General features: G+C 35.9%; 1 protein-coding gene across 1 annotated transcript in view; it reads right to left on the bottom strand.

Moving 5' to 3' along the window:
• Positions 1-14,550: 14,550 nt before the first annotated feature.
• The window catches only part of LOC134329605 (VPS10 domain-containing receptor SorCS1), a 230,639-nt gene continuing 224,929 nt past the window's right edge, over positions 14,551-20,260 (bottom strand). The window contains exons 21-25 of the mRNA XM_063010883.1: positions 19,780-19,903; positions 18,668-18,780; positions 16,244-16,378; positions 15,073-15,172; positions 14,551-14,660 (exon numbers count right to left, since the gene is read on the bottom strand). Of these exons, the coding sequence (XP_062866953.1) occupies positions 14,551-14,660; positions 15,073-15,172; positions 16,244-16,378; positions 18,668-18,780; positions 19,780-19,903 (582 nt within the window). The remainder of the gene's footprint in view (positions 14,661-15,072; positions 15,173-16,243; positions 16,379-18,667; positions 18,781-19,779; positions 19,904-20,260) is intronic.

The raw sequence follows: 20,260 nt of genomic DNA, 5'->3' as shown, positions 1-20,260 counted from the left end.
CAAGCGTAAGGATTTGAGCGAGTTTGACAAGGGCCAAATTGTGATGGCTAGACGACTGGGTCAGAGCATCTACAAAACTGCAGTTATTGTGTGGTGTTCCCGGTCTGCAGTGGTCAGTATCTATCAAAAGTGGTTCAAAGAAGGAACAGTGGTAAGGTGACCGGCGACAAGGTCATGAGCGGCCAAGGCTCATTGATGCACGTGGGGGGCGAAGGCTGGCCCGTGTGGTCCGATCCAACAGACGAGCTACTGTAGCTCAAACTGCTGTAGAAGTTAATGCTGGTTCTGATAGAAAGGTGTCAGAATACACAGTGCATCACAGTTTGTTGTGTATGGGGCTGCAAAAGGGGGACCAACACAATATTAGGAAGGTGGTCATAATGTAATGCCTGATCGGTGTATCATTCTTCAGAAACATTCCATACCCTCTGCTTCGGATCTTTTTGAGAAAGCATTCACACTAACAGCTAATTAAAGACCAAATAAAGATCGACAAGTGCAGACTTATGGACTTGCCCCCACAGTTTCTCAACCCAAACCACAGTAACACCTCTTTGGAATATTGTGAAATCATGCCGGGTTACCATGTATCATTTTTGATTTTGCATGCAGGTTGTCTCTTTCTATACACTAAATCAATCTCACCTGAGCTGATTTACTATAATGCCATGCTTCTGAAGTCAGTAATTTAATCAGTTGTATTAAAAGGGAAATAATTATTCTTTTAAAAAAGCTTTCAGTCCTACTAAAGCAACTATCAGTGTCTGCAAAAAACGTCTTGTAACTCAAGGTGTACGTGTGAGTGTTTTAGTGTCGGTGCCAGTTTAGTGCCAGAAAGAAAGACAGACATACGGAGAGTGATGTTTTGATGCTTATCTCAGTATGACAGAAAGCCATCTGCTGAAACCAATTCTTCATTTTTATCTTTGACTCTTTGAGAGAAAATGCGTCTAAGTTGTAAGTTGTTAGTGGTTGAGGAGACAAAGTAACTGTTGGCAGTGTAAAACAGATTAAAAGTGTCTACTGTTCAGGCTACATGCATCAACATAACTTCTAATTTGATTGAGCAAAGTATGATAACTTTTGCAAAAGTGAACTTTTGTTTACAGCTGGGAGAAAACCAGCTAAACTTCAGCTGTTTGTCTAGTTCTGTTACTTGTTGGAGCTACTAGCTGTCTTTCAATATAGCTTTTTGTGATGGAAAGACTTAAACGATCAATACAATTATAATAATTATACATTTTATGCCTTTTCATTAATAAATAAACATAAATAAATATGTACAGTAAAATTAAAGCTGGCATATATTATAAATATTTGTACTATTTATACTATACCTACACTGATCAGGCATAACATTATGATCACTGACAGGTAAAGTGAATAACACTGATTATCTCTTCATCACGGCACAGTGGGATATATTAAGCAGCAAGTGAACATTTTTTATTTTGATGGCTAGACGACTGGGTCAGAGCATCTCCAAAACTGCAGCTCTTGTGGGGTGTTCCCGCTCTGCAGTGGTCCAAAGAAGGAAGATTGGTAAACCGGCGACAAACCATGCACGTGGGGAGTGAACGCTGGCCCGTGTGGTCTGATCCAACAGTCGAGCTACTGTAGCTGTTGTGTATGGGGCTGCATAGCTACAGACCAGTCAGTTAGGAAGGTGGTCATAATGTTATGCCTGATCGGTGTATTTCTAACTATTAAACATTAACACATGATTTAATTCAGAGTATTTATTTATTTTTAATCTAACATGCCATTGTTAGCATGTTCTTTTAATTTGGTTATGTTATTTTAACTGCTGAAGCAGCTTGTTTGTTTATATTCCACCTCTTAGTTGTGTGTGTATTTTCTTTCTAAATTTAATTTCAGGAACTTGATTAACATGTTTAATAAAATTAATTAAACGAATTAGTTTAATTAGTGTTTCAACTGAGATGGCTGTTTTTGTAATGCACATAGAAATGTATGAAAAATAAGTGGAGCGGCTCGGTGGGTAGCACTGTCACCTTACAGCAAGAAGGTCCTGGGTTCGATCCCCAGGCGGGGCGCTCCGGGTCCTTTCTGTGCAGAATTTGCATGTTCTCCCCGTGTCTGCGTGGGTTTCCTCCTGGAGCTCCGGTTTCCTCCCACAGTCCAAAGACATGAAGTCAGGTTAATTGGAGACACTGAATTGCCCTGTGTGTATGTGTGTCTATTGGCACCCCGTCCAGGGTGTTACTGTGTGCATTGCGCCCTTTGAAAAACTGGGATAGGTTCCAGCACCCCCCCCCCCCCCCCCCCACGACCCTGATTGGATAAGCAGTTAAGAACGTGAGTGAGAGTGAGTGACTAGTGTGCCAATATATTTTAAAACATGGTTTGCATAATTGTTACTTCATGAGTCAGCTGGTTTCCTGGAAATACCATTTAGAAAATATATTTACAATAATTAAATGTAATTATTCAAGTAATTTTAACCTTCAAATGACATCTAAAATGTTCAAAGATGATGTAATAAGATTAGAAATAAAATAAAACAAATATATAAAATAAACTTGTTATTGAAATTGCTTCAGTCACGTTTACTTCCAGAGATTTTGTGTCATTGTTCTTTTTTTGGGGTGTGATACTGGGATGTTGCTGTTATTGCTGTTATCAGTGATACTAATTGGATGCTTTAACCATCATCCAAGTCAGGCATTTGTAGTTTGTGCCATTTGGATTCGATCCACAGAAACAGGTAGGAATGCCAAGCAGCCTGACTTTGACAAATTAGACTATAAAGTCTGTTGAGATGGAAATGCAGGAAGATAGAATTAGTGAAAATTTAGAGAGGACTTGATGATTTTTGGCTGTGTGTGATGGACAAGGGTTTTGTTTTTGTTTTCAGATGTTTTTATAGGGTTTTATATGTTTGGCTGGGTTTAGTTCTATAGGTTTGGTTCTACTCAAGGTTTCTTCCTGTGTTTTTAAGGGAGTTTTTCCTTGCCTCTGCCACTTTGGTCTGTTGGTCCTGGATTCTGTTAAGTTGCTTTGAGACAATGTCAATTGTAAAAAGCGCTATACAAATAAATCTGACTTGACTTGAATTCCCAATAATGCTGTTTTGTCTAGCTTTGTTTCCTTTTTATGGGTGTCACATATCACATATTTATTTACTGTATATCTGTCAGCTACTACACAGTTTTGCACAGGAAATAAAATCAAACCAATAAAGAGTTTGTCATTTAAGTGCTAAGATGAAAAGTTGCTGAAACAATCTTCCCAACAGTGTATGTAGAGTGCCATCTACTGCAAATACTCAAAAACAGGCCAAACTATGACATTAATGAACTAATAATATAGTATTTCTCAGTTGCCACAAATTATAATCATACTGTATATTAGATACCCAATCTGAAGATATGGTATCCTTGATAAATCTTGATCTGTTGCAGGTATTAGTACTTTACATTGTGTTGCTCCCTGTCCTACCATACTGTAAATTTAGAACAATAATTTTTTCCTCTCTTTATTTCTTCTTGGCTATATTTACAGCCTAGGTTGTACAAAGAGAATAAATAAATATAGGCATTTATTCATGCAAGGCTCAGCTTTAGCAGGGAATCAGAATGGTAAATGGCTGATGTTCAGCTTCTGCACCAGTTTTGCAAACTCTGCTCTTGATCTGAATTTCTGCTCATGTAATTACATGGTTATTACATAGTTATTATAGGATTTTAAAAGCTAAAGTCCTATTAGATTGGTGAATTAGTTTTTCTATGACAGGCAAAGACATTCATTGCATATGTCTGATACAGACTTCCTGAATAAATAAATACGGTTTTGCATTTATTCATCTATTTCTATTCATAGGGGTATAATACTAAGCAGTTTTACCTGACTACTTGTCGACTCTTGTTGAGAGAGAAGAAACAGCAACAGTGTTTTGTCATTTTGTCTGCCCATTCATCCACCTTGCACCCCTACCTTGTAATTGCAGTGTCACCCTGGACCTTTCGTAGATTGATTCATTAAACAGCTGAATGCTGTGTATATAGTTATCTCTGTTAGGCACTCAGCATGTTGGTATCAGGGCCATGTGTACTTTGTACTTACGAACCAATAATGTTTTATAACATTTATAACATTTATATTTATAAGATTCTTATGACAAATTATTATAATTATTATCATAATTTTAATTTTGCCCAAATGTTGTTTTTGCCATTTGATACAGTAATAGACCCATACCACCCCCTATTGAGAGAAGACAATATTGCAGTTTAGTGTCTTATTATCCATTTTTGAGGTATGGTTTTCTATTTGATATATTTTTGCTGTTTTGCTATTTATTCTGCTAGAGAACTCATGGCTGGCGATTGTTTGTTTGTTTATTAGGATTTTAACGTCATGTTTTACACTTTTGGTTACATTCATGACATGAACGGTAGTTACTCATTACACAAGGTTCATACAAGCTTATATCGAACACAGTCATGGACAATTTAGTGTCTCCAATTTACATCACTTGCGCAGTCTTTGGACTATGGGAGGAAACCGGAGCACCCGGAGTAAACCCCCACAGACACGGGGAGAACATGCAAACCACACAGAAAGGACCTGGACCGCCCCACCTGGGGATGGAACCCAGGACCTTCTTACTGTGAGGCGACAGTGCTACCCACTTAGCCACCGTGACCCTGGCTGGCCCCCAGTGCCAATAAAGCAACCATAAAAGACTAGTGAGTTTCCTTCATGTTTCACTGTAATAGACAGAATAAACTGTATGTTCAGAAAATACTAAACAAGCTTAACAAATGATCCATAATAAAACACAGAGCTCTGGGGTCACTTTCTTGGCTCTGGCATTGGAGACAAAAGATAAAATAACTAAAAGACTTCCTATAGTTAGAAAAAGTACAGCCCATTGTTAAAAAGATGTGTCACAGTTTTTGACAAGGCACAAATCAAACTTAAGGAAACTGAAGTTGCCTCAAAAAGAGCAAACCAATTAAAATCCATTTTAACTGAAGTCACAAACAGCTATTTATAGCAGTTATTGCTGTAAAACACTGTGGACTTCTTGTTTTTTATTAATATTTCAGCAGCACTGTGTGTCCCCCGCTGACCGCTATCAGTATCTAGTCAGTATGTACGGAGGCTGACACGCCTGATTTCATCTGTCTGAATTTTAGCATATGCTCATTATGTACTGCAGGAATGACACCCCAGCAGATGATTATTTCTATTCAGTTACTGAGTCTGACATTCATACTGATGAGATTCTGCTGTATTTCAATTATATAAATCCTTTGCCTTGTACATTAGGCAGAAACACACATCACTGTCGAATGAAGGAGCCTGAGTTAAGAGAACATAGCGAGTGTCTATACTTACAGAATATTATCATAAATCTGTCAGAGGAAGGAGCAGTTTATGATTTTTATGCATGCATGCTGCGGTTGGGATGTGTAATGAACCATAACTAGAGCTGCACTTGTCTGATTTAGCTGCTTTAGGGAGATGGAAACTTTTAATAGTCTTATTAAGTCATGACAGTATGTATATATGTGAAAATATGAGTATAGGTATTTATAAACAGTTTGTATATTATACAATGCATAGTCCCTAAAGCATTTTATTATTAAGTCTTTATACATTATAGATTACAATTTTTACAAATTTAGATTTATTTATTTTTCATATACAATCTTACAAAAATATGACTCTGTTAGGTATAACTGACACGAGGGATGAAGTCATTGATTATTTCAGCGAAACAAAGCCAGGTCTTATTCTGTATATGTGCCACAACAGTATGAGTTTCACGCTGAATATGGGTTGAGCCAAATGGTGGGTGGGATGTTGCTCGTTCATTGGCATCCCTGGCTTGTTCTGGGTTTCCATTCTTAATTTATTTTTCCAAGAATTTAGTTGTTGAGAACCAGGCAGCTGGAACAGCTATCAATATAGTTACAATCAGTTTTAATTTCTACTCTTTTTATTTATTCAGTTTCTTTTTTTACTGTATGTACTTACTCCTGCAACAAAAGATTAAGCTGCAAAAAGGTGAAAGGGCAAAATGTTAAGAATATACCTGGAACTGTCAACGTCTATGTTGATTAAGTAATGAGTGGCCAAAAGTCCTCAATGAATACAACTGGAAAGTTGCAGACATTGGATAGGTGTTGGGGTCAGTACATCTTTTAAACTACAATCAGACACCACATAACCAGAAGTTATCTGGGATGGTTGCCAGAACAAAGGCTCTACAATCGGGGACAAAAACTGAAGCGTGAACAGAGGTATCTATAGTGCAGACACGATACAGAAAGATATTCTGCTGCAATGGTGGCCTCTGCTGGCTGGTCATAGGCACTTGCAAAGGTGATCGGGGGAACAATAGAGGGTAGTGAGTAACTCTTTGTATACAATGCTGCTATTTATGAGGCCCAAACTCTGGTAGGTGAATAGAAGTGATTGCCGACTGAGAGCCAGTTGGAGAGGGCACCTGACAGTCTTCAGCTCTGCAGCACTGGAGGAGGATATAACTGGGGAATTGGATACAATATACAGCTAGACTGGCAGAAAAAGGAAACAAGCAAAAAAAGAATATTAATAAAAAAAGAATGATTAATTATGCCTTCTGTGAAGCTAATCAGCCCTTCTGAAACTGTTAATCAGGTAACACCAATTAACAGAGGTCATGCTGATAAACATACATAACGAAGTAACTTGTATTTTGCTTAGCAACATTCCTCAGAGACACTGGCTTGACCATGAACGGTAAGGACAAGCTCAATGAAATAAATCCACACACTCAGCTTGCACCATTTTTCTTTATAGGTTGTAGATTACTTCAGTAAATTACATAATGTATTTTTTACAAACATTGTAAGAAAATTGAAACACACAAACATATACTCCATTGAATAATAAATATGATTGTAAATGCACCAAACCAAAAATCAACACAAAGCTGAAGTTCTTAATAAAAAGAAAAAGAAAAAAAAACTGTGATACAGAGAAATTGACTTTATTTATATAAAAGATTTACAATATTAAACCTCTCAGTGTCTACAAAAATAACCGCACTACGTTTTGAGAAGGAAGTGGATTCTGGGTTCTTGATGCTAGTGATGGAAAATTGCTTGTCCAATTTATGTCATTCATTTCAAATGTAACAAATTACTTGAATCAGTCTGAATTCATCACAGTTTGTTTGTGTTCCAAAATGTGCAATTTGCAATAAGGAAGTACTGGGATATGATCAAATTAAAAAAGTCATTTAAATTAATTGCATTTAGCAGACGCTTTTATCCAAAGCAACTTACATGTTACAGAATACAGCTGAACACTTGAGGGTTAGGGTGCCTTGCTCAGGGCCCCAACAGTGGCAACTAGTCAGTGGTGGTTTTAACCATCTTATGTACAGTATATTTCATATTTTAGATGAAGGTAAATCAATGTGTATGTGATTCAGTCCTGATGTTCAGACTAGTGATCGGCATTTTAGTTATACTGTCCAATACCTAGACAAAATTATCGGTCAGTATTTAGAATGAACAGTCTGTCATGAATATAAATAGCACCAAATGAATTTCTTATTAGACTATGTGGTTTAAAAACGAAATAATAATTGTGGCATTTGTATGCCAAGTCCTGAATGGCTTTTTATACACGGTGAGCCTTTAAAGATTTGCATGAATTACTTAAATTGAGTTTTGTATAATACTATTCAGACAACAGATTTCACCATTTTGGACAATTTTGGAGAGTTGCATAAAGAAAACATGTACACTATGTCCAAAAACATGTGGCCACCTATCCATGGGCTAAAAAGACACCCTATTCCAAAACCATAGGAGATTTATATGGTATTGGCTAAGGCTTTTCACAGGATTTTGGGGGTGTGAAACTGTGGATGTATAACTGCCCATTCAGTCATGAGAGCATTTGTACAAGATGTTGTACTAGAAGTCCTGGTTCTCTATTGACAATCCGATTTGTTCCAAGCTGTTCAAAGGGTTTGAAGTCAGATACCTTTATTTGACTGCAAGCTGCTTGGATACATGTATTATGTACGAGTAAGTCAACAAAAAACAATTATGCCTTATTTTTTTGCCTGAGACTTTGATTTTGACACAGTATGATGCATCTTACCAAAACACACATTAGATATCACATTTTTTTTATTAAACTTAGTGACATCATAATAGTGCCTTCTAGTGTAAACCCATGTTGTTATTTAACATTGTCTGACATGGTATCACTAACTCTGAGCTGTATTTGCATGGATATTAATACATTTTTAATTAATTTATTTCTTAATAGGTGAATAGGTGATTATAAAACAAGTATTTAGGTAGTCGACTGCTCATGACAATCACTAATTTAAACATCTGGCATCCTCTAATGGTACTTCCCAAAACCAAATTAATCTAGGAGTTACTTCAATAATACCCAGTGTCATCATCCTACATCTCAGTCAGAGTCAAAGACAGTCAGATCACACTGTTTCTGTACATTATAATTTATACAAAGATTTGCAGTATCATGTATGTTATTACACAATGTAATGACATTAACAATGACATATGGGTTTCAAAAAACTAAACAATATGAGCCATATTAAACATGCAGCCCTGGTTTCATCACAGTCCTCTAATGAAGTTGTTCTCTATTTACACAACAGATTACAGAAAAAAATAAAAAATAAGCTGTGGATATTGTGCAGTGGTTTAAAAACACAACCAGAGAAAATGCTATTGGTAATTTACACCTAAATCATGTATCATTTATAGTAATAAAATTTTAATGTATTAAAATATTCGACTGTTTTATAACACAGTCTAACTAACAGTAGATTACTGACCATTCTAAATTTAAACAGACATAATTAATGTAAGATAATTATTCAGATTTATTATGTAAAACTGTCATACACACCTGAAATCTAAACATATCAAAAAAAGAACAAAAACACTAGAAATGTTTTTATTAAGATTTCTATTCTATAATTTATTGCACTTACAAAAAGGGGAGAATGCAGTTTAATATTAATACATATATATTCAAACATTCATATATGTCAAATATAGTCTAAGGTTTTCTTTTGTGATGATGAATGGTAGGATAAAAAGCAGGTTAGCCGTTTAAGCTGTAAATGAAAACGTGAAGCAAAGAAAAGAAATAATGTAAAAAATAAATAAATAAATAAATAAAATGACTGCCTCCTAATCCTTATACACTGGGGAAAACTTATTCATCCACTATTGTTTTTGTTATTTAATATACTTGAAGTGCATATGTCAGCTTTAAATGAACTTAATAAGTAAAGTTAAGATGAGTAAAGATTTGAGTGAAAAACAAGTTACTGTCACAATATTGCAAATAGCTACTCTGTGGGTGTCAAAAACTGTTTATATTTCTCTATTTCTCAAATTGAATACTGTTTTAATTAAAAATTAAATAATTAGCAGAATTTGAATAAACCATTTTTAACATACATTTTTTTACAAACATGAACCATAATACTGCAAAAATAAAGTTATTTGTATGTAGATGTCACGAAGCGACAGAAAAAAAAGTTAACGTTATTAAACTGGACGGTGGCTCAATGGGTAGCACTGTCGCCTCACAGCAAGAAGGTCCTGGGTTTGATCCCCATGCGGGGCGGTTCGGATCCTTTCCACGTGAGGTTTGCATGTTCTCCCCATGTCTGCGTGGGTTTCCTCCGGGAGCTCCAGTTTCCTCCCACAGTCCAAAAACATGCAGTCAGGTTACCTGGAGACACTAAAATGCCCTATAGGTGAATGTGTGTATATATGTGTGTCTGCCCTGCGATGAACTGGTGCCCCAGTTCTGTTCTGTGTGCCTTGCGCCCATTGAAAAGCTGGGATAGGTTCCAGCACCCCAACTGCGTCCCTAATTGGATATGTGGTTAAGAAAGTGAGTGAGTGAGTGCCTGAATATTTTTAAATATACAATTATTGTTCATATTTATTAAGTACAAACTCAAAAGGTTTTGTAAATTTAGAGTGGATATATGCACTGGATGTATATAAAATAAATACTTACATGTGTTACAGTACACTAGGATTTTTCTTTTATTATTTTTTTGGCCAATGTATGTAGTTCCAGTCAGAAACCAGAAAATCTCAAGCCTGTCATGACATACACATACTTTACAAGTGATCTACATTCACGGGATAAGATATCATCAAAGCACTGTGAATATAATAAAATATTTTGAAATACCACTCGTATTTACCAGTAATAAATGCCAGCTTGCCTGCTATCATGGAAGGCAGGTATATTTCTTGAGCATTAAAAGTAAATACACTAAATTACTGAAATAAACAAATAAAATATAATACAAATAATATATGTTATTTATTATTTAACCTCCAATAGCATAATTAATTGTTAAAATTTTAATTTAGATTCAAATAAAATAAAAATAAAATAAAATGTAGTTACACAAAGATATAACACAGCACAAACTTAACAAATCCAGAGGAAATATTACATACTAATATAAAAGTAATAATAACAAAAAAAATAATAATTCCCCATTGTTGGAAAAGTTTCAATATGAAACTTATTGTTCAGTGTAAATTTTAATTTCTTGAAGTTCTGTTTGTATTTTTAGAATTGTAAGCAATAATCTATATATCTTTATAAGTCTGTTGTTAAAATACTTCCAATGTTCATGATATAAAAAATAAACATGACTTTGACTGATATTAAATATATGAACTGATATTTACTGGATAAATGAATAAATGAATAAGTACAGTGATGTAAATAGATGTAAACGCCAATTGTTTATTCTACAGTACATGCTGGCCTCAGTCGACTGCCTATGTACTAATAATTCTTATAAATAAGATTAAACATCATTAAAAATGTTTTCTTCATTGATAGACATACACATGTATAAAAACCTGTACACAGTTTCGTCTGGTATTCACAAAGCACAGTAAGGTGTCAATGTCCAACATGCACAGGTACTTTATAAAGCTTAAAACCTTCATGATTGAATGGTCAATGTCCCATTGCATGATGGTCTGGAAAGTCAGACATCAATGTAGGCAGGAAGTTCTGTTGAGAATGTGACACGGGGATGAGGCTTTATGCATTCTGCAAGAGAGGAGAGACAAAGAGGAGGAAACAAGAAAAAAAAGTCAATTAGAATCTACAGTGGACCTCAGAACAATAGATGATGTACACTGATCAGCCATAACATTAAAACCACCTCCTTGTTTCTACACACACCGTCCTATTTATCAGCTCCACTTACCATATAGAAGCACTTTGTAGTTCTACAATTACTGACTGTAGTCCATCTGTTTCTCTGCATGCTTTGTTAGCCCCCTTTCATGCTGTTCTTCAATGGTCAGGACTCTCCCAGTACCACTACAGAGCAGGTATTATTTGGGTGGTGGGTCATACTCAGCACTGCAGGGACACTGACATGGTGGTGGTGTGTTAGTATGTGTTGTGCTGGTATGAGTGGATAAGACACAGCAGCGCTGATGGAGTTTTTAAATACCTCACTGTCACTGCTGGACTGAGAATATTCCATCAACCAAAAATATCCAGCCAACAGTGCCCCGTGGGCAGCGTCCTGTGAACACTGATGAAGGTCTAGAAGATGACCAACTCAAATAGCAGCAATAGATGAGCGATCGTCTCTGACTTTACATCTACAAATGGGACCAACTAGGTAGGAGTGTCTAATAAAGTGGACAGTGAGTGGACACAGTATTTAAAAACTCCAGCAGCGCTGCTGTGTCTGATCCACTCATACCAGCACAACACACCAACACACCACCACCATGTCAGTGTCACTGCAGTGCTGAGAATGATCCACCACCTAAATAATACCTGCTCTGTGGGTGAAATGAGCACAGGACCTTCTTGCTGTGATGCGACAGTGCGACCCACTGAGCCAATTACGTACAGAAAATGTATTATGTTAGTAATATAGCAAATATGTGGACACCCCTTTTAATTATTGAGTTCAGGTGTTATAGCAACAAAAATTACTAACCAGAACAAAGAGTTGATCAAATGAAATTAATTAAATTTCATACAAATTAACTTAGTGGCAACATTTTAGTCCACGTTGGACACTTTTGTAATCTTAAAATATTGAATGAATGGGCACTCATTAAAATCTTGTGGAAGACCTTTTTAGAGGAATGAATGCCCACAGTTTTGGAATAGGATGTCCAACTAGTCACGTGTTTTTTTCCCTTTTTTAATTATGTGGATAATTCTGATTCATATACCTGATTTGGCACAGTTTTGGCACCGGATACCCTTCCTGATGCAACCCTTCTTATTCTATCCAGGCCTGGTACCAGCACTGTGAGCGCACTGATAAGTGCACCTCCCAATGACTAGGTTGTTCAGCCATGGATTGATAAGGATATTTCCATACTTCTATACGTTAAGGTACTGGACTAGTAATCAGAAGGTTGCTGGTTTAAGCCCAACCACTGCCAGGTTGCTGCTGTTGGGCCCTTGAGCAAAGCCCTTAACCCTCAATTGCTCAGACTTTAAACTGTAATGTAAGTCACTTTGGATAAAGGCATCTGATTAATTCAGAAAATGTAATGTTATCGAGTTAAAATGAAAGACCCTGGTGTCAAGAGATGAAATATTTGAAACAGAAAGATTTGCACCGATGGTGTTGATGTTGAGCTCGGTATCCGGACACTCCGGCGAGGTGGGAAGCTCTCTCTGAGAACTACTGCTTGGCTCGCTCTCCACAGGACTCGCAGGACTCGCAGGACTCCGGATCATTTCTTGCTCTTTTTCGTCCTGCATCGCTGCATAGAGGTTGAGGCCTGGGATCTTCCTTAAGGAAAGAGTTACAATGAGATGCAGGCCACAAGCAAATCTTTACAAAAAGTATGCAAAGAGGAGACTTCTGTGCACATCTGTGAGAGGAGCATTAATACTGAAACATAACTGCTCATTTGGAGATACATATGGTGGTTTCTAGACATTCATTGTCTTTCACATTTATGCTAATTTCATTATGACAAAGCAAAACAACAGATTGTATGTTACAACAGCGTGTCTGCTATAATCAGCAAGTACAGCCTGCAGTAAGCCCTGGATGGTTGTGCAATTAAAATAGAATAGAAAAATCAAATGCATTTATTTGTCATATATACATATACAGATGTACAGTACAACAAATTATTTCTTCCCATATCACAACTCATGTGGAAGCTGGGGTCAGAGCACAGGGTAAGCCATTGTACAGAGCCCCTGGAGCCAAGAGTGATAAGGGCCATGCTCAAGGGCCCACCAATGGCTGCAGAAGCTACCCAGATTCTGGTCCAATCACTTGTAATCTCACGGTTGGACTACTGCAACTCCCTCCTGGCAGGAGCTCCCATGTCCACTATTAAACCCTTGCAGCTCATCCAAAATGCACCTGCCCGTCTGGTTTTTAACCAACCCAAAAACCCACCTTTTTACTAAACACTTAAGCTGACTTGTACCTATTTACAAAAAAAAATTTTTCCATTTCCAAAAAAAAAAAAAAAAAAAAAAAAAACTTTGGTTCTAACAGGTTTCAGCAGATTTGTGTTCTTTGACTGTTGTTTACTAAAACTTGAGAAATGAAATGTTTACTATGGAAGCACTTCTGTAAGTCGCTCTGGATAAGAGCATCTGCTAAAGGACTTGAAGAACTTAAATAATGATTAATTAAGTGGAAAAAATTGTATAAATTTTTTCTTAAAAGTAATTTAATAAAGTTATAACATGATTTTGGAATAAGTATATATGTAAAAAAATAAAAAAATAAATACAATAATAATAATAGTAATAATAATAATAAAATAATAATAATAATAGTAGTAGTAATAATAATAATAGTAATAATAATAAAAATAGTAATAATAATAGTAATAAAATTAATAATAATAGTAGCAATAATAATAATAATAGTAATAATATTAGTAATAATAATAATAGTAGTAGTAGTAGTAGTAGTAATAATAATAATAATAATATTAGTAATAATAATAATAATAATTATTATTATTATTACTATTATAATAAATAATAAATAATGTAAAGACAAATTCTGAAAAATCAATGTCTGTTTGAATTAGTATTTCACATATTGCCCCTTTTTTGTCTCATTTTGTCTCACTTTTACAGATCTTGTCCTATTAATCCATACTGCTTTTTTCCTCCTTTGTCCAAGCTGTGCAATCATTATAAAGGTCAGTTCCTAAGACCAACCATCTATCAATGAAGTCTACAGCACTGACTGACATTTCTGGCTGCATGTTAGGGCTTAGACAAGATGACTCTTCTGGATGCCTCCAATATAGCTAGGCTGAGAGATATAACTCAGGGATTGAGGTAATGTCTTTAGCTGTCATATTAAACTGATAGCAGGTCAGAGTATCAAGCCTGTTTGTGGTGCTAATAATAATAATAATAATAATAATAATAATAATAATAAAGTTCAGGCTAAAGTAAAAAAAAAAAAAAATCTAAACTTATGTAAAATGTAAACTTAGAGGATTTGGTTAAAGCACATTACCTTTTAAATTTATAGATGAGGAACACCGCTAAACCCAGCACCACCACTGACAGAAGCATTAGCATTGCCGAGCTGCTGTGATTCTCACTGGTGTCCACCAGCGGTGCTGTAAGGGGGGAGATCAAAAGAAAAAAAATTTAATGGCCAACTTTAGTCATCACACAGCCACCAATAAAACATTTTATAGACATTGTAAATGAGATATCTTGAGACAAAATTACAGAGAGTTGCAGAATAAATTAAATATTGGGTTGGGATGCTGTAACCCCAAGAGGTTACCTTCTTTCGAACTTGTATTTATAAAATGTATTAAAGTATTTATTAAAGTAAAAGTAAGCCATGTGCACCATCTTTCTTGGTTCAAAGGAGCAGTCATGCTGGAGCTCCCATTTTTATTTTTACCATATACTTAAATAGAAGAAGAAAACTTGACAATAAAAGAATCAAAAACTGTAGCCCAATAAAAATGCGTTATCATATTTATCAAGCATTTTTATCAGAGACGGCTGATTACTGACCTGCAGATAAATGTGCAGCGTAGACTGTGATCTGAACTCCTGGTCTTAATGTGAACTGCACCTGGTTCTGGTTTAGAGCATTCAGAACTAAATCTGAAAGCTGAAAACAGGAAAAAAAAAAACATCTATTTATTAAAGAGGGTAAGAGGAAAATTGTAAATGAAATATAAACAGATATAGAAAAACAGGAAAAGATGTATAGCAGTACAAATAGCTAACAAACAAAAAATTGCATTCATCTTCTGTAATGATTAATGAACTTGTGCTTTCCAATCCCTTCTGTAACACTGTATGATTTCTAAACATTAAATTAAACATTGTAAGTTCATCAAAATTCAATAATGTTTTACAAAAATTGTCCCTTTGTGTAAAGTATTTTGTTTAAAGGAAATTAGGAGTTAAAAAAAGGCAGTATTTTTTTTCACCACACTGTACATTTAACTAATTCCCCTATTTTGTAATTCATCTTTTTGCATCTTTTTTGCAACAGATAAAAAGGAAAAAAAAAATCTTAAAGCTGTGTGTGTGTGTGTGTGTGTGTGTGTGTGTGTGTGTTTTCTTATTCCTTTTTTTTTTTTGCTGAGCTTTGTGAGCCAACACTGACATCTACTGGAGAAAGTCAGACACTATGTTTTATATTATACTGTATTTTGTATAAATAACAAAATATTCTAATACCAATAATAATGTAATATATGTTTGTATGCATCTATATGTAAATGTATATACAGCAGCATAAAGAAAATGCTTTTATTGGACATTTATTCTGCCAATATTTTCTTTGTTTTTCTTATAATACACTACTATTATATAATGTGCGCCTTTTGTGTCATCACATTTTTAATTAAAAAGTTATAATAACATTTTCTTTGTCTCTATAAATAATAAAAAAAAAAAAAAATCAAAATTAAATATCAACAGATGCAGCAACAATAATACACAAATATTTGTTCACATTACCAGGCACAACATGGTTTATTTCAGTGGGTTTATTGAGCAATTAAAATGACTCTTTCATGGTTTTGTTGGATTATAGAGTTTTTATCCAGTTCATAAAATAAAACAATTTAGCCCTGAATGATTTTCCTACTACTGTCCATGGTAAATAGGCAACAGGCAATAATAAGTGTAAATCAGTCAGTGGGTGAAAGTGAGATGTGTTAGTACATACATGCTCTAAATGTGTGGCTGTTTTGTCTGCTTTTCCCTCTGTCAGCTCTTTGTCAGGTAGAAGGAAGAATTCGGCAGTCGTTGGCAGTCCTGGCAATACTGTGACCAGCAGCTGCTCTGGATGCACTCCGGTTGCCTATAACATGAGCACACAGGAATGTTCAGACAGTGAAGAAAGCACCTCTATAATAAATCCCACAGTGGCTTTACAGTGTTTGTTAAATCCAAAACAAAAACCTAAAACAAGCCACATAAGTGCAAACTTTGACTGAGAGGCACCAGATTTTGTTTTTGTATTTGTTTAAATACTGATGTGTAATTAGGATACAATTTTTTTAGCATCAGTAACCTTAGTGTAATCAACAGATAGATAGATAGAAAAATAGACAGACAGACAGACAGACAGAGTCTTTGATGATGTTCCTAGCCCTCTTATGCAGGCGGCTACTATATACTGTGTTCAGTTTTGGGAGCTTGGTACCAATGCAGCCTTGGTTACTGGGCATCAGTAATAATACATAGTTTAACAATGAAAAAAGTTGTGCACACTTTAACCTGTCCAGTGCATTATATAGTTACTTAAGTAATCAAGAGAAGTCCAGAGAAAAAATGCAAGGCCCAAAAAAACACCCTATTAAATGCCTTTAAATTTTGATCTCAAAGGTGGCAATGCGTTAAAAAGCCAATGGAAATCACCACATGGATTCAGGAATACTTTAACAAACACTTTTAAACACTGTTTGCTTCTGCATTTACAAATGTAAGTTACAACTGTATTATGCACAACAGAAGCCATATGTCAACAATGACCAGAAAAGTCATTAAGTTATCTGGGCATATTAAATGAACAGATGCACAGTGAAAATGTGAATTTTAGGGGTAAATATCAAGCTCTGCGGGGTAAACGATTTATTTTTGTCATAAAAATAATTGCTATTGTGGTGATAAAGTTTTAAAGCCAAAGTTGGTCTGGTATAGGGTTTGCAGGTATTGTTTGTTTGTTTGGGTTTATTGCCATATCAGCAACATACTGGCTATATTTATGGCATAGACAGATACTGAAACTGTACATCATTATACTGTACATCATGCTGGAGCCAATGGGCGCAAGGCACACAGTAACACCCTGAACGGGGCACCAGTCTACCGCAGGGCAGACACACACACACACACACACACACACATTTACCTATTGGGAAATTCAGTGTCATGCCGCCCGCCACATTAATACACACAAAAACGAAACAAACTAAAATATGTTTAATAGGTAATCAGGGATTTGTTTGATTGTTTGTCTGATGTTGTTTTATCATTTACACCTATGCCAGCATTAGCTTACTGCTAATGTAGACGCAGTGAAGCAACTAAACCAGACCGTGTACGTTAGTTTCAGGTCAGATCCCAAGGTTAAAGTGTGTAGGCCTTCTGTACGGCCCCATGTGGTCTGCGAAAACTCATTACCCACATTATGACATTACTCAGTGGAGTGGAGCTCACATATGCTGAACATGACTACTGAGGTTTGGGCTGGAAAGCATTTTTTTTTTTTTCTCCACTTCACACTGCCAGCAGATGCAGTCATGCAAATCACCTCCAGTTTTTTTTCATGATGGGATCCTGAAAATTGCATAGGGCAGGTGAAGATTGCTAAAGTGTTTATATTCAGACTTTTAGAGGGTCAGGAAAAGTGGGGTCCAAATTATTTTGGCCATACGGTGTAGCTCTAAATCAATTTTTACAGCTGTGTTGCCTGAAAATTTGAGAGTCCCATCTTGGCTTATTACTGACTCAGGTGCTTCAACCACACGCATTGCTAACAGGGGTATCAAACCAATAATATTAGGTCTATAAAGACATGGTTTGACAGGTTCGGTGTAGAGAAACTCCAGGGAGCTGCACATTGCCCTGACCTGAACCGCACTGAACACATTTGGGAAAAATTTGAAGTGTCATTTGTGAGCCAGGACTTCTCATCCTTCTCATCAAATATCAGTGCCTGTTCTTCTGATTGAATGGGCACAAAAGAGCCTTTTTTATTGCAAGATACCCTACAGTGCAATACAATATGCACCCAAATCCAGAAGTATCCGTACCCAGTGTGTTATTGTCCGTTTTAAGTCACACAAGGGTACTGGTGAAGTAGAAGGAGTCTACTGAAGGGAAGACTCTGATGGCTTTCCTTACCAGATGCTGAGAGTAGTAATAGTTGTAGCAACAACTGGACAGTTTTTAGTTAGCCCTGCTGGGATTGTTGAACTCTTTATTATCTTTTCTACCCTTTTTTCCTCTTAGGATAGGTCTATTGGGTTTACATATGGAGCATGTACCATGTCTTTCCAGTGGCAATTCTGTTCAATGGTCACCGCAAAAATCCAGCCTTAGAATGGGTACTTATGTACCCTTGTTTAATAGCAACATTACTCACCTGAATTATAGAGTTTTTGATGACTCTACTAATATCCAGCCTCCATTCTGCCACATCAGGGTTGTGTTCATCCAGATTAGAGGAAAACGCCAAAAGATGGGACCTAAAATATTCTGCAAAATAATAAACAAAACAAATGATTAGTGTATTGGTATAATATTATGTATGTATGAAGTTCTGTATTGAAATGAATATATTGCTGCCAGTTTCTAATATTTTGTCTAACCCCCTGCATAAAAAATAATATTACCCACTACCCATGAAAATCTTGTAATAAAAAGTAAATGGCCATTTGCCCAGGTCCTAAAGCAGCAAAGGAACTGGCGTAAACATTTTGACTATATGGGCACATTTTTTTTCCTCCAAGATCTAAAAAAAAGAGCCCCCCCCCAAAAACAAAACAAAAAACAGAAGAAGCTGTTATAAGTGCAAAAAGGGTGGTGTTTCATAGTTTTGGAATTAGAATTAGCTCTTAGAAAGGTGTTTAAATACTCACAGGGCACTTTATTAGGTACACCTATCTGGTACGTACATTGATTTTATAAGCTACACAAACCATACAGATAAGGTACACACTTTGTGGGTATACAATTACTAAATTACTAAACCCATTGTGTATCAGGATGTTGTAAGGATTTTTCAATAGTGTTAACATCCAATTGCAAAACCATGGGCAGCATGGACTGTAACAGTCAGCACCCTTCTTAATATTTCTCAAGTGTTGAAAGGGGTTAAAGTTAGAGCTCTGAGCAGGCCACTGGATTTCCTCCACAGCAAACTCGCCCAATTACGCCCCTCCTGGAGGTAACAATCCAATCTGTGAGGCACTCACACTACCAGCTGCACCACAATGTGACTCAAGGTCTATTTTTTTCCTTTTCCCATTTTTACGAGAATAATGAATGAATGAATATTGCTTTGGCAAACAGTGACCAGATCTTGGCTGGAACTGGACTTATTTTAATAGAAAGCTGCACTATAATGCACAACAATTATTTTCCTTGTGATTGTATTCTTTGTTCCTCATCCAGACAGAGTTATTTCCATGAGAAAAATAGAGAACAGACCAGAGCGTTTCCAAGCTCGCTGGCTGTCAGCAAAAAGCCACTCACCATGGACAGCAACAGTTTTCCTATCTTGGTGGATCGTGTTTCCAGCAGCCACCTGCACAGTCACGACGTTTATTCCCTCCCGAGGGAAAGTGAACGCCACGCTTCCCTCCAGTGTGATTATTGGCTGGAGTTATAGAAGCAAGGTGAAGAAAGAAACAAATATAAATGGACACAGGAATAAAAAGGAAACATATCTCAGGAGAAATACTTGCTAGTCTTGTTAGAAGTGAAACTTCTGGATATATTTATATGGTACGACACTGATGGAAAACACACACTCACAAAAACTATTACTAAAAAAAATATGTAAGTTAAATTTTTGTTTACCCATACATACAATAATTAAACCAACTGTATTAGCCCTGTGTATACAATTACAATTATTTTGAAATGTGGAAAAAACACCTTATAACTATTTTAAAAATCAAGTACTCTGTTATTTTTTAATAAATATATATATATATATATACGTATATATATA

The sequence above is a fragment of the Trichomycterus rosablanca genome, chromosome 15, assembly GCF_030014385.1.
Source record: "Trichomycterus rosablanca isolate fTriRos1 chromosome 15, fTriRos1.hap1, whole genome shotgun sequence".
In the NCBI taxonomy this organism is placed as follows: Eukaryota; Metazoa; Chordata; class Actinopteri; order Siluriformes; family Trichomycteridae; genus Trichomycterus; species Trichomycterus rosablanca.
Note: the sequence above shows the minus strand (reverse complement) of the source record. Positions and strands in the feature narration are given on the sequence as shown.